Source organism: Sander vitreus, chromosome 9, assembly GCF_031162955.1.
Source record: "Sander vitreus isolate 19-12246 chromosome 9, sanVit1, whole genome shotgun sequence".
Classification (NCBI taxonomy): Eukaryota; Metazoa; Chordata; class Actinopteri; order Perciformes; family Percidae; genus Sander; species Sander vitreus.
In genome coordinates, this window is record NC_135863.1 from 32,516,865 (window position 1) to 32,534,410 (window position 17,546).

Here is a 17,546-nt window from a genome sequence, read left to right on the forward strand (position 1 = left end):
ACTTCCTGGTTCCAGAATCATTTTTTAAAGTCCCCAACATGTTTTCAAATTGTTTTGTCATATATATCACGCAGCAGGCATTGCTTTTTTTTTGTTAGGTAACATTTCAAAACAAACATCAGAGAGTTTAATGATTCTGTGAGAATCCTGTTCTATGTCCTCTACATTAGTAGTTCTTACTGTGCAAAACTCTTTTATATGACAACTGAATACATTTTCTAAATCAGCCAATCCATTACATGTTTTCGTAGGTTATACTATATATCTTCCCCTTTGTGAAAATGTCAGTAACAACACTGTTTAACTTGTATATAAATAATGTATGGGAGGTGTAAAAAAAAATTGAAAACCATTTTATTTGCAGATTTAATCTGTTCTGGGGAAAGTTTAGAACAACTCTTGGATACAGTGGAAAATGAATTAAAAAAGATGAAAAGTTGGTTTGATGCAAATAAACTAACACTGAACTTAAGTAAAACAAAATTTATAATTTTTGGTAATTGTGCAATAACTTTACACAAAAAACTTATGATAAATGACATTGAAATAGAAAAAGTAAAAGAAGTTAAATTTCTGGGAGTAATAATCGATGAAAAATGATGTTGGAAGCCACATATACATTATATTAAGGCTAAAATATCCAAATCAATTGCTGTACTGTATAAAATCAATTACTTATTAAATCAACGCTCATTGTATACATTGTATTGTTCCTTCATACTGCCATACATTACTTACTGTTTGGAAGTGTGGGGAAACACTTACAAAACGAACATTGAACCTATTTTTAGTCTTCAAGAGAGAGCCTTAAGACTTGTAAATAAAACCACTTATAGAGCATCAACTAATCCACTTTTTATTAAATTAAAAGCACTAAAATTCAGAGATATTGTTGACTTTAAAACTGCACAAATTATGTACAAAGTAAATAATCAACAGCTATCGAACACTATCCAAGAGTTGTTTCAAATGAGAGCAAGCATAACTTAAGAGGAACGTCTGTATTTCAAAAGAAACATATAAGAACAAATGCCAAATATCACTGCATCACAACCAAAGGAGTAATGTATGGAACAGCTGCAGTGAAGAGATGAAATCACATACAACGATGAGCAATTTCAAGAGACTATTTAAAATGAATATATTGAATGGATATGAAAAGGACTCGAGGTGATAGTATTGTATACTGACTGTATGGTTCCTGGACCCATATACTAAGTCTAGTATGGATGGGTTATTATTTGATTTACTATAGATAGACGGAAAGGAAGAACATAGATGGAAAATAAAGAAAGGAAAAAAAAAAAAAGTGTGTGTATGTATGTATGCCTGTGTATGCATGGGTATATGTGAGCTGAAGGTAGATATACGGTGTACGTGTATGTAAAGAAGTTGTTGAGTTGTTGTGTATTTAACTAAAGGATAAAAATAGAGAAAGAGGGTGGGACTAGAAAAGTTTGTTAATGAACTTCTTCCTACTCCTTTTTGAACATCGAAGTTTCTTATTTGAATTACTTATAATAATTTTGGTAGATTGTGCTGAGATGTACATGCCCTTATTTATCTGTCATTTTAATTTTATATGTATATATATATATATATATATATTTTTTTTTTACATGTTCAAATAAATTACTAAAAAAAACAACAAAAACACACACACCTATTTTTGTTTTTTGGTAGATTTATAAAAAGGAAATACACAACATCATAAACACATACTGTTTATCTGGTGTGACATAATGGACAAGTGACTTTTTTGCAACACATTTTTCAAGTAGTTTGAAGAAGATAAGAGAAGGAAATCAACAGCACTTCGATCCTGTGTTGAGTATCATATGGCACAAGTCTTTGTAAGTCGAGGAAGGAAATAACAGGAGAATTCTGTTAAGTATATTATAAACAGTATGCTACAAAAGCTTGTACTAACAAAGACCACATAAACCTGAGAAATGTCATAGGTAAAGCAAGGCAGAGTCTATTACTGGGAGTATTTGAACTAAAAGCGTTGTGTTAAGTATTAAAAAGCAGAATGGAATCTACTGTGAAATATTCACCACATCCCCATCCCCTTCATCTTCACATTTCTAACCTATGTATATGATTTCCTTAAAATATTACGTTTCTACAAAATGTACATTCTGTCGCTGATATTCATGGTTAAACCCATAAAACTGTACACATCTGTTTTCATTGCTAACAGTGATTGTAACGGTCAAAAGTGACAACACGGACCAACGGGCTTACATGATTATGACTGATAAAAAATATTACATCAAAACCAAACAAGAAGAAAAAAAGCCCTTAGAAATGTCTTCCTTAACAATCTGTCAATTGAAGTTAATAAACCCATAACTTCTAAGTTGGCTCAGAGTTCGGGACACAAACGGTTCGACTTTGATAAGAACTGCATGGCGACCAGTGAGAGGCAACGTAGGGCTCGCTAAGACACAATAATACATCATGCCACACAGCAGGTGATCCTGAACGACACTAGTGGAAAAGGTGAGGTTCGATTAAAACTGTCTGAATGACATGATCCCTACATGACACTGACAATGCTCAAGCAAATGAAAACGGCTGTCTAGCATTGTGTGAACGAAATGGAATGCGTTGACATTAGCATCCTTTGGGCAGGCGGATATATACCCATACTTGAGGCATACGTGTGAAGAGTGAGAACGGCTATACAACAGCACAGACCAGAGTGCTTTTAAATTCTCTTGAAGAGCATGGGGAAGAACATCTGATGGATTTTTTTTCAGTATACCAACCCCTCCTTATTAAGTGGAAATTCATCAAGAATAAAAACATTATATAAGAAGAAACATTCTCCATCTTTGGGGATCCAAAACCAGGATCAAAAGATTTCATAAAAAAACGTGTCCTCATGTGCTCATGTGCTATGCAATGTAAACACTACAGGGACTCTTTTCCTTTGGGATTTCAATAAAAGTCAAATTGCCGTCTGTTAGACTTGAACAGCTTTTCGTTCACTGATGAGGGGATGAGGTAACGTGTCAGCAACGCACGGCACACTTTCTCCACTCTGGAAGTTGGGATGAAGTTGTGTAACATCTATTCAGTCCCCTGAGGTGGAGTCAAGAGTAACATGTCGCCCCCTGCATGCCCCATGAGTCAGTGTCCGAACGCTGGCTCCTTCAGGGCTTATTGCTCATGGGTCTGGCAGGGACAGGGCTGCCCCGGCTCCTCTTACAGTTTGCCTTGTTTCAGCCTCTCTATGTGATGGCATAACTTCAGTGCAGGCCCCAGTTTCAGACCCATGTACTTCATGATCATGTCGCTCCGTAGCAGCATCAAAGCTTTTCCATCAATCTCCTGAGGAAACAAAGATGGGACTCAATTTATTTTATATCCTTTTTTAGCTTAATACGAAGAGCAAGGGCTCCAAATGTAAGCACTCATGAACTGTTAACTTACATGTTTTCTGAATAGTTCAGCATGTGGGGCTAACGCTGTGGGGTCAGCACCCCTCACAAACTGCATCACCTCTTCAATGGACCAGGAGGAGGGGTTTTTACTGGGCAGCGACACACTCTCCCGCTCAGACACCAGCGCCTCAGGGCCTGTGGTGGAGCTGGCTGCTACCAAAGCAGAACACACACATTGAGCAAGGGAGGCAGAAGAAAGCACTTGTATACATGCACTGTTACTTCCACAGATTCTGACGGTACCTTCGACCCGTCTGAGAGGCTGTGTGGAGCTGAGCTCTGCTGGGTTGGAGGAGAGGCGGCGCATGGCTGTGCCCAGGTGGTACAGGCTGCTGGCCTGAGCGTGGTACTCTGAGGAGCTGCGCACTGTTTGGGGCCGAGGGGTCATGGAGTTGGAGGCTGAGTCCATGTAGCGCTGCTCCTTTATTAGGTTGTTCTCTTCATGGGGCAGGGTCTCTGCTGGAGAGAGAAAAACACAACGGACATTCAAATGTCATTTTTTCAAAGCTTCTATAATACACTTTCATCCGCCTCTGAGACAACGGTCAAATATATACATGCGATGTGAAAGTGCTCATGAACAGAAATTTGATTTATAAACAGCATTCAAGCAATAAAAAAATGTATATTATTATGGGATTTAGTGGTGTTTTGTGCTGCTTTGCTTTCATGTGTAGGAAACATACATACAGTGTAATCGATATAGTCATGAAGGTCTGCTAGGTAACAATTTCAGTCAGTATAAAGAGTATTGCAAGTATAAAACAGCTGCAGCTGTACCTTCTGAAGGGTGAGCTTCGGTACGTAAATGTTTAGGTGACAGAGGGGCTGCATACGTTGGGGAGACTCCAGAGAGACTCCGTTTACTCCCCCGAGCCAGAGATGGAGCGTCCAACGCCTCTTCTTTCACTGAAACACAGGAACAAGGATGGGCTGTATAACCATTGACAATGTTACGTCCTAGTTTTTGTCTCAGCGTTAGTTTACTATAACATCCGACAGATGGAGCACTGGTGTTTCCTGAACGCAGGGTTTACCTGACTTGGTCCTGTCATAAGCCGTGTAGTGGCTGAACGGCTGGCTGCTGAACAGGTTGTCACATTGCAGGTGACGACACATAGTCTCCAAGAACCGCAGCACAAAGGAAGCACTGGAGGCTGATGGGAGTTTGACCATGCAAACTCCACCATCTGTTCTCACTGTGATGAAAGACAACATGTTTTATTGGTCTGTCGCACAAAAAAGGCTTGGCTACTTGTCCAGTCCAATAACACAACTTATATGATAACTGGTATCGTCTGTGTGTGTGTGTGTGTGTGTGTGTGTGTGTGTGTGTCTACCTCGGACAATCTCTCCTCCTCCTGAATGAGTCTGCAGAGCACTGAGCAGGACTTTAGGCTGGTATGCGCAGTCTATACATGACTGGACCACCTGCTGGAGCACAGCATTCACTGGCCCCGGGCCAAAGTGGTCAGGCAGATGCTGCATCTGCTTCCTGTCCAGGTGGGGACCACAGTTTCCGTGCTTATTCACATACACACACACTGAAACCACACAAGACACACAGGGAGCAAATGAGATATTCTAACGATAGCTTTAATTGAGTAATGGCTAATTATAGGAAGCAGACGATCATTAATCCTTACCTGTTGAAACCACGGAGTTGAGGCTGGGGGGGCTTTCTTGTGGAACCTGGATGCTGGGCAGCTGCGCTGGGCTTTGGAGAAGCTTGGGCTTCCGCTGAAAAAGACACATTCATTTGCAGTTGCACTTTAAACATGAGAAATGTTCTTAAATGTGTTAAAATATCTCAGAGTTTGGCTTTGTTCAGCAGGGTCTCACCTTGCTTCCAGGCTTGGGGCCTCTCTTCTTATGGGGCCGGGGTACGAGCTGTGTGTTCTCAGGAACAGTTCCGTTTTGGGCAGCGGCTGCTTCGGCCACAGCTTTGAGTAGAGCGATGGTCTCGCTCTTGGGCCGACGGCCTCTTACCCCCTTCCTGACAGGCAAAGGGGGCAGAGGGTTGGGGAGTCTGTAGGGGGACTGCATGGAACGCCTGCTGGGCTTGGAGGGTGACGCCGGGAGGATCTGCAGGTTCTTTGGCAGGGTAACTGCAATAACAGCATAAAATAGCACAATTGGTATGGAGGGAGTTGATATAAAAATAAATAAATAACTGAGCTACCACACTAGAAGCTCCTAAGAAAACCCAAGAAAGAAAATCTCTTCATGGAACCAATGGATTCTGCTGTAGCTATAAACGGCTAATTGAGAGGCCACATGAGTAGAAATTCCAGTTCTACAGTGTTCAAGGAAACTTGGTAGAGAGAAATACAAGTAAATGAACATGGTTCCTTAAATATGCAAAACCTGAATATGACAGGTTTGAGTATACTTCCAAGGATCTTTAATGGCCCACTATACAAAAACACATACATGGATATAAAAAGAGAAAGAAACGTGCACAGCATTAATGATGGCCGGTTGGCTCCGTTTAGACTATGAAGGCATGTCCAAAAGAAGAATGATTTGCAACCTGCCCCATCACTGCCTCTCCTGGCTAATTAGAGAGACAAACCACGTGTCATTATGTCTCGACCCAGTGACCACCACAGTGCGCTGTGCTGCTGTTGGTGGCTGGGATTAAAGTCAAAGTAAAGAGACGCTCTGGTGCCAATCTTGGTTTGGTTTGGACAGGGGCATCTCATTACTGGAAATAGCAGGGGAAGTGCTCCAATTTATGGCATACAGTTCCAATTACTTGTTTCCTGACTTATTCTGGCATGGCTGTGAATTTAGCCGATTATAAATAACTTCAACAACAGCAGCAACACAATGCATTTTTCTGCTAGCTAATTAACGTATTCTGGAAACCTATTCTGAACATTGTAGAAACTCGCAGGTGGGCAAGTGAAAAATGCATGAGCGTTATAATGGGCGTTACCCATTCATACATATAATATATACATATAATTCCAAAGATAAAAGTAATAGACATCTGCAGCAAAGAAATATTAAAACTAAAAGATATCATACACAATAATACCTAACTCTTGGATGCAGAGAATCCAAGCACATAGTCTATGACGTCTCCAACCTTCAAAAGGAGGAATCACCATCTTTATTAATGTAAATGTGTGTATTGTGAATGCTGGTTCTCTCTACAAATAACAAAAATGCCTATCGCCAAGACCAGAAACAGAGTAAATGTGTAACTCACATCGTGCTGAAAGGGAAAACCTATTGGTAAACATTTGCGCCAACACATAAAGCAACCCCTATTTACTCAGCAAGTAAATATTTTTCAGTTTTTGTATGTAATGAAGATTCCCTAAAAATACCCACGCACAGAAAGCCAAATAATTCATCTTCCTCCAAAATGCAAAACAAAACCCACGCGGCCAGTGGAGTCGGAGACGACAGACTGATCAGTATTAGATGGCGGGGGAGTAGAGATACAGGGTGGTAGGGAAAGCGAGTTTGTGTGCTTTTCATAATCCCTCCCATACATGATCAAGTACATTTAAAAAGCAACAGCTGGGGCGCCTGGGTAGCTCAACTGGTAGAGCGGGCGCCCATATATAGAGGTTTACTCCTCGACGCAGCGGCTGCGGGTTTGACTCCGAACTGTGGCCCTTTGCTGCATGTCATACCCCCCTCTCTCTCCTCTTTCAAGTCTAAACTGTCCTATACAAATGAAGGCCTAAAATCATCTTTAAAAGAAAAGAAAAAAAAGCAACAGCTGTTTGGACGTTTTTCATGTGTTTTGTAGTTGATAACCTCTGAGACGCTTTTATACTAACATATTTTTTCTATGTAAACAGGTACGATGTGAAGAACATAAATCCTCCTCCATCATCCCTCCCCTCCAACTTGTTACTCTGCTCTGCCCCCCCCTCCCAACACAGGCACACAAACACTGACAGAACTCTGTAGTGTCTGCAGAGTTTCACATGCAATACACACTATGTCTCTTACGACTGTTGGCTCAGTGCTAATGGCTCTCCTGTTTTTTGATGTAGACCCAGTTTATCAAGAGGACCTTGTTTAAACCACCACGTTAAACTTGGTACTAAGCAACCAAACTTTCTTTAAAGTTCAGCCACTGTCGGGACTCAGGAGCATTGTAGAAAAGAAATCCTTATTTATCCAGAGCGACCATGTTGTGTGTGAAAATACACAACATGGAAGAGAGCTTTAAAAGTTTTACTTAACCAGGAAAATAACAATATCTAAAGATTAAAGTGAACAGCTGAGCTCTACTGATTTTTCCTCATTTGAAGACAATTATTTTTTTCCATACAGTATATTTTATAAAGTTTCCTGAGAGTTTAGTGAAAATGCTTTCACAACCACTGTACCAAAACCAACACCACCAACCCAGCTGCAGAAGCATCACAACCCCTTTTACAAACTCTGAAACCACAACTATAACAGCATTCATTCATTCGAACTGCATTCAGACGTCCTCTGGGATATGTGTTAATATGGTGTGATTAGATAATACATACTGTAGATCAAGAGGCACAATTCATGCTTTCTTTTACTGTGTGTCCAGCACCTGCTACAGATTAGACTGTGTACATTTTACTCCGCCAGAATAAGCATTAAAACCAGATGATTAACGATAACGGTGTTTATGTTATTCTAGCTGTGGGTGCAGTTTCCCAACTGTGTGTGTGTGTGTGTGTGTGTGTGTGTGTGTGTGGAGGGGGGGTAACTGCAACTAAATGCATATGAAGGAAACATTGATTACAAACAACATCTGCCTCATTTCTCATTGTATGCGCAGACTTGTGCTGCCACCTGGAGGGGGACACTTACCACTGTTGCCTGGCGGCTGGAGGCTGTGCTTTGTGAGTGAGCACCAGCCCACAGGGAAGATGTCCCGGGAGTCATACTTGCACCAGTAATCAAAGGCACCCCGCCACCCATCGAACATGATAAAGACCTCATCGCCCTTCACTTCCCCAATGGTGGCAGGGCAGATGAGGTATGGGTTCTTCTTGTCCACGGCCTCCAGCTTCATGCCAGACTTGAAGTTGTTCTGGGAGGGCCTTAGAGGTTCCTGTAAATGAGTGCAATATCCTCGTTACAACTACTTTCAAATGCATGCACTGTCAATATGATGCCGCCATACTGTTTGTATAACAGATGTTTTCTTTTCTTTTTTATTGTATCTTTATTTTTACATATTTTCTCTTTTGTTATATGATTTGCAGGTTCCTGATACAAAGAATAAGAAAGGGAAAGAAAAAAATAATGATAGAAAAGAAGACCATAAGGATTTTCCATCTGTGCCCATAGTTATCCTCATATCAATATCAGTTTTCTTCCCAGGCCCAAAAGTTTTTTTGTTTGTTTTTTTACATTTTGGTATATCAACAGTAGGATCAGCTAGAACATATGGCGGAGTTTCACTACACTTCTCTGAAAGAAAAGAAAGTATATTATATATATATCTATCTATCTATCTATCTATCTATCCATCTTCATCCGCTTATCCGGGGTCGGGTCGCGGGGGTAGCAGCTCCAGCAGGGGACCCCAAACTTCCCTTTCTATCATGAACCAATTCTAATCATTCTCCTATTGTAGGAGAGTCTTGTTTTAACCACCTTCTTGAGATTATTTTTTTGCTTGCATCCAGAAGTATAAGTAACTTTTTATCTCTGTAATCCCATGTGTCAAATGAAATGTTTCCTAAATATAAAGTGTCAAACCTACATGGGATGTTTACTTTGAAGGTCGCTTCCAGGTGGAAGTGTATTTCTCGCCAGTATGCAGTTAGTACTGGGCAATCCCAGAAGACATGAAAGTGATTGCCTCATTTGCTCCACAGGCCCTGCAGCAGGCTGTGCTAGGTATTTGTGTATAACAGATGTCTTCAAAGCTTTTTGAAGCAACACTTACCTTTTTAAAGGCGAGTGCTGGCGCCATCTCGGCTCCATTTAAGGTTCTCAACAGAAACATGGGCCATGAGGAGGCATTCATCCGAAATCCTTGGGGAGAAAATGTAATAACATTAAAACAAAAGTAAGATAAGCTAATTCAGAACACAAAAATTCTAAGTTATTAACCAACACTGTGTGCTTTCGTGGGTAATTTCCAGTGTTGCTCCTTTTATTTCCTTGACCCAGTGACCACTATTTTGTCATTTTTCAGATTTTTATTAACTCAACCAAAGTCAAATGGAAAGAATTTAAACGTCGGGACATATTTTTGTGTACATCTATTTTTCACACATCTATGTGTGCCACTTTATTATCTTGCCCTTCTAATCATTCAAGCTGTATTACAACAACATAAACCAAACATTCCTGCCAACCTTCTGTTACCTTCAGGTTCTTTCAAAGAATACAAGTAAATATGATAATAATGATAATTTATGCCTGTCGGGAAACTTTCGCAACATTTTCTACAGCATGGTCCAACAACTATTTTCGTTTCAATTTTATCAGTCTACCATTTCTGCTTTCCTTATTGCACACGTTTTATAACTGGCAGTTTAGCAGACAAATGCAAAGATACAAAGATTAAGATATTTCCTTTATTGTCTTAAAATGATTATAATTGATAACAATGTGCTTCCATCCCATCTCCCCTGATTTCTTACCCAGCGGTGGCTGCAGCATGTCTCCGTTCTTCTCACAGGTGCCAATAGGCTGAATATCAGAGGAGTCTACCAGTCTCCAGAAGTCATTACTGTTGTCACTTCCATCCAGTCGGAGACGCAGACGAACCCCAGTTAAACCCATCACGGTTGCAATACAAACTGAGGTGGAATTGCGCGGGTCATGGGCTTCAATCTTCATTCCCACCTTGAAGTCATTGGAGGGCGGGACTCTAGCCTGCACATTTTAGGATAATATAAGTATCATAAGGGATACTGATACTGTAAGCAATGCTCAAATACACAGCACACAAATCATTATTTAATCAACCCATTGCTCCAGCCAGGTTTAGACCAACAGGGGTTCTAATCAGGCTGAGGAAACATGTTCAGTTCAAGATCAACTTCTGCAAATTAAAATGTACTTACATTTAAGTCTAACACTAGGTCTATCTTCATGTGACTGGCCCCTGGTATATTAAACAACTTAAAAACCAGGAGGACATACCTGACGAAAACAGCCTGGTGGAGCAGGTAAAGAAGACGTTTCTTTTAGATATTCTTCCCAGCTGAAAGCATCTAAACAAAAATTACAAAAAAGTAAATGTTTTGACTGCAACAATTGCTGTTAAATGCAACCTATTAAATATTTTGCTTATAAAAAGGTTACACAGAATCTAGGAAATGCTTGAGCAGAATGTCACAATATCACTGGCTAACTGAAACTTAAATTTTGAGGTTAGACTATTAAGTATGGTGAGCCAAAGTCTAGTCCCTTTCCAAGCCCTTTTGTGGCCCACTATCCTTAACTAGGCAATAGATTCTCTCATAGCTTAGAATACGCACAGAAAATCTCACTATTTTGTTTGATCTTTTCAGAAAGACCGAAAATCTATGACAAAGTCTGTTGTAGTTAGTTAAAGTCTGCTAGTAGTATGTAGAGTCTACCAATGTCATGTAATTTCAAATGTTCATGTAACAGCGAATAATGACTATAGGGCTCTTCTGATAATGCAAATGCTTCATATAGCTCTTCTTGTGTTCAACCAAAGTAATCTAAGGGAATAAAAATAAAAAATAAATCACAAATCAAGGCAAACACCATCACAAAATACCAAATAAAAAGTTCACCTTTAGTTGTTGCAGGGGTTGTACCTGATAGTGGAACCATTCTTCCTGGTTTCTCTTTTTTAATGTCTTTCTGATCTAAAATGATAAAGATGAAAAAATATATATATTTTATAAATGTATGCAAATACAAAAGTTGTTTTAACAAATCTTAAAATACAGCTTTAATGGATTTATCTGTGCAATTTCCTCTTCACAAACATCTTGTCATGTCTGGCAGGTCAAGCCCCTATTTCCAACTTTGTCCAACAACTTTTTCATACATTATAATTACCTTGTAATAACTTTTCTCATTTGCATACTTTAAACCTGTTATAGGATCACTGTACCGTGGACGGCACACTTTGTCACTGTGGCGTCCACTCAAACGTTTTTATAACTTTAAAGCATTAAATCTTCAAAATATACGGCCATGCGACACAACAATTGAAAGCTTAGCCTCTCATGATTCAATTAAGCCCACACACAAAGCATAAGATGATTAATAGCAGTTATACAACTGTCATAAAGTTAAGAAAATAAAGAAATACAGACGTAAACTGCGCATCTGGTGTCTAGAGTCGAGAGTGCATCCATACTTTTTCTTTGTCTCTTTATCAACAGCGGTGATATTTTTCCAAAAACATTTTTTTCATACCTCGCTAACAATCCAAGGAAATGGAATATCCAAGCCATTTTATCCAAAACGAGCTGTTCGCCTCACAATCTTGAAGTCTTGAAGCCGAATCACAACGGAAAAACAGTTAACAGTTTTTCATTTCCGCACTTGTATCACGGCTCGCTTCTCACCCGAGGATTCTACCAACTCGATGTGGGTGTATCTGTACTTTCTGAGGTCTAAGGTTTCCATAGATACCTTGTATGAGCCAATCCGTTCAGTTTAACCTGCGATAGCCCTATGGGAAGCCGATGATCCCTCTGACGCGATGTCAGGCCCACATGCGGCTGATCGACATTTGCTCGGACCAATTAGACTCCCATCTTACAAGACCCTCATATCTTTATAGCCAATAAGCAGACGATTCAATAGACACCACACTTGACACTGAAATTTTAACCCTGTGATGGCTGTAAACAGGGCCTCCTATAAGCATATCGCACCCTGACCAATTTATAATTACTTATTTCTATATATTTATGTAAATAGTTATTTTAAGTTTATGTGTGATTGATGTGGGTGTGTTTGTGTATTTGAGAAGTGTTTTATTTTGTACTTTATTGGCTTTTTTCTTTGCACTTTTCAAATTGAAATAAGAAAAATGCACAGACATATCTGTAGAAATAAATTTATATAAAATCCATTTTTGAGTCTTTTGGCTTCTGGATTTTTTCTGTAGTAAGCTGAGACATGTGGCTATGACATTGTGTTGTCTGTATCTCACCAGATGTGTTTACAGCAGATGTATGACTTGGACGGAAATAAAAAATTCTAGCCTCTGTAACTCTGTGTCAGTAAGGCCTAGAATCAGCCTGACACTTGTAACAAAAACTTGAGAGTGTTTCCTTTCCAATGATATCAGGCACACCCCTTTTGATCACTCTTTATCAAGCATAGAAAAATGATGTTGCCTTGCCTTTTAGCTGAGTTTTTCCCATGGTGACGGATGACCAATGGTGACACTTCTATGGTGACCAGGTCTGCTTCTATGCCAGTGTAGTTGTGTTCTAAAAAATACCAAAGGTGAAAATATTTCAACGAAATGCAGCACACACACAAAATAGTTCCAAAGAGATACATTAGTTCATTCATATAAGGCACAGTCAAAATTACAATGTGAATCAATTACAATACAAAATACAAGGGCTTTGATGTTCAATGCATGTTATTTTTGGGGAATTGAGTAGAAATGAGTAATTATGTATATGAATAGGCCTATAGGTTGTTAACATACAGTACATACATACCGATCTCGATATCGCAACAATATTGTAGTGTTGACTATTGGTGCTTTCACAAAATATTTACATAATGAGATTTTTGATAAATAATCATCAGTAATGTGGATATAATGACCAGGTGGGTAAATGCAAATAATAGAACAGCTAGAACAGTCTGGTAAGTTCAGAAGATTACATCACTTTAGTGTAATGCAGCCTTTAAAACCAGAAAAAGACAACACTTATGCCATATTATGATATTACAATATCCAAAATCTAAGACAGTTATCTAGTCTCATATCACAATATCGATATAATATTGACATATTGCCCAGCTCTAGCCATAACTATTGATTTTTTTCATTATCAATTCATCTCTTAGAGAGCTTTAGATGATGTCTTCAAGTTGCTTGTTTAGTCTGACCAAAACCCAACAAAAGTGATACTGAATGAATCTATCTACAATTTGAAGCAAAAAGAGAAGTATCACTGAAAATAACCTGCTGCAGGGAACTGCATAGAAAATGAGGAAAGGTGATATGGTCCTGCTGTTAGCAAGGGGGAAACAAGACTCTTTTTCGTAAAATAAAAATATATCAAAACTTCTTTCATGTACTGAAGTGTGGTATTCCAGTTATGGACACTCCCACCTAGATAGGAAGCCTGGAACAGGGTGGGTTTTTCAGGTTTAACACTAACGACAGGCTTGTGGTGTCCTGGGACACTGTATTTAACTTTGTGTAGGGAATGTGTATCAGCATTTCCAAATTTCAGTGAAATACTTATGTTATCTACGAACTTCATGACCCCCAAAGACACTAGTTAATTAGTGTTACTGAGTTAGTTACGTTAGGTGAGTAAATAAAAAACAGCCGTCCTACATACTGAGGTGAACAATTAAGAAAACAGGACTGCGTGTCCTCAAAGTCAAGTGACCGATAACAGTAAACAAAATTTAAAAAATAAATAAACTGCCTAACTCATTAAAATGAACGGTGAAATGAACGCCTTTGGACTACTATTATAATGACGCTACTGTTACCTTCAGCCAAATTAACGTTAACATTATATTTATGGATTTGGTTATTACCTGGCGTTATAATATCGAGCTAACTTAACGGTAGACAATTATCTGCACACGTTCCCATGTTTTTCTCACCTAAGTTACTCTAGGTAACGTTAACCCTAGCTACGTTAACTGTTAGCTGGCTGGTTATATGTCAACTCAGCCTTCAAATGTTAACTTAGCTGATAACAGCTAGCTAAATTCCGAGATAGGTAACGTTAGCGTTATAACGCTAATTTACTTTACATAATAACACTTAAAACAGTAATCATTTTAACTATTGCATCTTTGCTCTCGGGCGCCGTTTATATGATGTGTAACAGTAACGTTATACAGTTCTAGGGAATAGTCTGGGCCCAATGTTGACAACTGGGACTGCTTGATTTGCTAGCTACCACTGCTGGCTAATAACTAGGTTGGGCTAACCTTAGCGTCAACGTTAACCCTCTGAGAGCAGTTTCTTCCATATTATCAAGGAGAATTACACATAACCAGGGTCGTGTAGCTTTATCTGACATTCTCCCGAAACTCTATATTATTAAGTATGAAGAAAAAACTTACAAGTGTCGTGTTTTTTTCGAGTGAAGATCCTCACACTTCTCTGTAATCGCCAGCTGCCATTTTTTTCACAAATGTAGTGTATGCTTACACGCATGTAATTTATGCCAAAGATAGTATGGAACGACGAGCACAGACAAGCAAAAACAACGACATGGGCTCAGTGTGCATAGCAGTAGGCCAATTGATTCTCATGATACTCCTACTTACAGCCAATCGGACAAAGGTTTACTTGTTTTAACCAATCAGCGTCTGTACTTGTACTCGGTCTGTCATTTTGGATTCCAGAGAGTTACACTAGTTATCCATCTTCACTTTCTCTCTTCTCTACAAGGTATTTCCGATGCGTCCCCTTCCGTAGCTCAAAACAGAAAAATGATGTTATAGCCACTAAAACTCTGACCACGTTGTCAAAGGCTGCTATTTTAAATAAGTAATGTGAAGAAGAAAATGAAATGAAATAAGTAAACAAATTGTATTGAATAGAATAACATTTTTTAAGAGAAGATCGAATAATTATCGACATTTCAATTAGTCTATAAAATAGAATAATACAACACAGACAATGTGGATATTAAATACCAAAACTTATTTTAATATTTTATGAATTAGGGTCAAATAATTGAAAAATTAGGACCCCCCCCAAAAGAAAAGAAAAAGAAAAACAACAACCAAAAAGCCCAAACTAAATTAAAACACAGTGAATTTCTATAAAGGTTTGTGACATTTGTATGTCTAGCTATACCAGGAAAGGGGATTACAGCGCTCAGTTAAAATAACGGGAGTAGTCACCACATTAGCCAAATAGCAGAACATATGACTCATAGTAAACTCGGCTTTTCCCCGCCTACAAATGTATTATATCAAACAGTTAGGCTGAATCCCATTTCTCTGTCTTTTGATGTCATTTGATGTATTGACAGGGGGGCATGTTCCTGCATTTTGTACTTTTACTTTGATAATTTAAATACATTTATACATTATAATACATAGCTTATTATAATTCCTTGCTTTTAATTAACATTTTGAATGCAGTACTTTTATTTGAAAGGGAGATTTTTTTATTATTATTATTGTATTGCTATTTTTATACTTAAGTAAAGGATGTGAATACTTCCTCCACCTTACTGAGGTTGTAGTTTGATTGTAATTTCCCTTGTGGGATTAATAAAGTATAAATTATTATTATTATTAGTTGTTCATTAGTGGCTGTGCAGTCCTTCATTTATTCTCCAGTAGGTTACAGGAAGCCAGCGGTTGTAGCTGCCTCACACAGTGGTATATATTTAGGAATACCAGTGATTTAAAAAAAAAAAAATCATATTTCAGAATTTAGGTTGAGTGACATAGAAATTAATGATATGTAATACATTAATTAGCTGAACAGACAATTTGGCATTTAAGTTATGTTTTGGACAGAAAGCTGCTGAAAAATGTAGATTTATATTTGTAATATACAAACCATGGGACCATGCTTGTATTCGTGCATGAGATAGCAACTTAGTTGAGAACAAAGGCTTTGACCTTAACCAATCTTCTTCTGGCTTTCTTATGATGGATGCCCTGCATGCAGGGTGAGGTATGATGGAAGCATCACCTGTTTCAGGTGTTTCTCATGTGGAAATGGATCAAAATCCTCATCATTGCTCTGTAATAAAACTATAACATCCTCCCAGAGAGTATACTCTACCCCATGCTGACACACTAATGAATGTTTGAACAGCAATGACTTCTCTGGGATACTTTATCTCATTCATTATCATTGTGTGAAGACATATCATTAAGGTGATGGCTCTATGATGATTGTGATCAGAGTTATTATTGTGTTAGTAATATTATGATTGCTGAAAAGTGCAACGTTACATTTAACAACACATGCCTGTATATATAAGCAATCGAGAGACAATTAATTAAATACAGAAATAAGCTTCAGTACCATTTTGGGGGTCAACTACACATCACAGACTCTTTAGATAAACAAGGTTTTAGGTTGATCCTGTGGGTGGCAGCATGGTTTCATGTGATAGCATAACATGGAAGCTGTATAGATCCTACAGATTTGTCAACAGCTCAGATTTGTTGGGGTCATGGATAAAGACACACACACACACACACACACACACACACACACACACACACACACACCCCACACACACTATCAGCAGTTTTCTTTTTGCTTTGTACTCCTCAAAATGTATCCAACGTGTGGTATAGGCTATAGCTTTTAATTTTTCTATCAATGTTGATTGGGAAAACATATGATCACTATTCCCCAGAAAACATATACTATAATCACAGCCTTTTGTCATTTACTTCGCTGGACTTTGATGTAATTGATATGCCTAAAAGAAGACAGAAAAAAAGAAAAACACTTTATAGCCTATTTATGCACGTTTTCCTCAGAGAGAGAGTGCAAAATCGCAATGTTTGCCCTAAACGGAGTAAGAAAATGACATAAAACCATAAACTCCTCACCCATAAACCTGCAGTGGTGAGGTGTTAAATGATACAACTTTTACATTTTTGCGATCTGTTTATGAATGTTGTTGCTTTAAATAGTCCTTATAATGCTAGATGTACTGTTATGTCATTTACATAGATTATGTTATCATACCGAAAGCAGAGCATGATCTTGTCAATTATGTAATTGTGAAAATTAGAACAATAATATCCCACCTCATACGAAACACCCTCAGACCGCAACACAGTTTCTCCCCTTGTTGCCGTTTTGCTCTCTCATTGGTCCAAATGAAGGGGGCGTTGGAATAAACAAGTGTTTAAACCGTTTTCATTGGTCGCTGTCTCGCCACTCAAACTGTTGCCTGGTGATTTGCTTTCAGCTTGTCAACTGCACGA

General features: G+C 38.6%; 1 protein-coding gene across 3 annotated transcripts; it reads right to left on the reverse strand.

Moving 5' to 3' along the window:
* Window positions 1-1,666: 1,666 nt before the first annotated feature.
* On the reverse strand, window positions 1,667-14,801 carry LOC144523857 (sex comb on midleg-like protein 2). Of its 3 annotated transcripts, none has more exons than XM_078259788.1 (15): window positions 14,694-14,801; window positions 12,763-12,853; window positions 11,192-11,266; window positions 10,569-10,639; window positions 10,064-10,298; window positions 9,361-9,449; window positions 8,274-8,517; window positions 5,295-5,560; window positions 5,099-5,192; window positions 4,793-4,996; window positions 4,490-4,651; window positions 4,233-4,361; window positions 3,696-3,908; window positions 3,442-3,605; window positions 1,667-3,339 (listed from the first exon to the last, which is right to left on the reverse strand). In XM_078259788.1, the coding sequence occupies exons 2-15, from the start codon at window positions 12,782-12,784 to the stop codon at window positions 3,214-3,216; spliced, it is 2,094 nt and encodes a 697-aa protein (XP_078115914.1). In that variant the 5' UTR covers window positions 12,785-12,853; window positions 14,694-14,801; the 3' UTR covers window positions 1,667-3,213. The 3 variants fall into 3 exon arrangements, with proteins under 3 accessions (XP_078115914.1, XP_078115913.1, XP_078115912.1); XM_078259787.1 differs by having other exon boundaries at window positions 3,442-3,602; window positions 3,696-3,911; XM_078259786.1 differs by having other exon boundaries at window positions 3,696-3,911.
* Window positions 14,802-17,546: the final 2,745 nt, after the last annotated feature.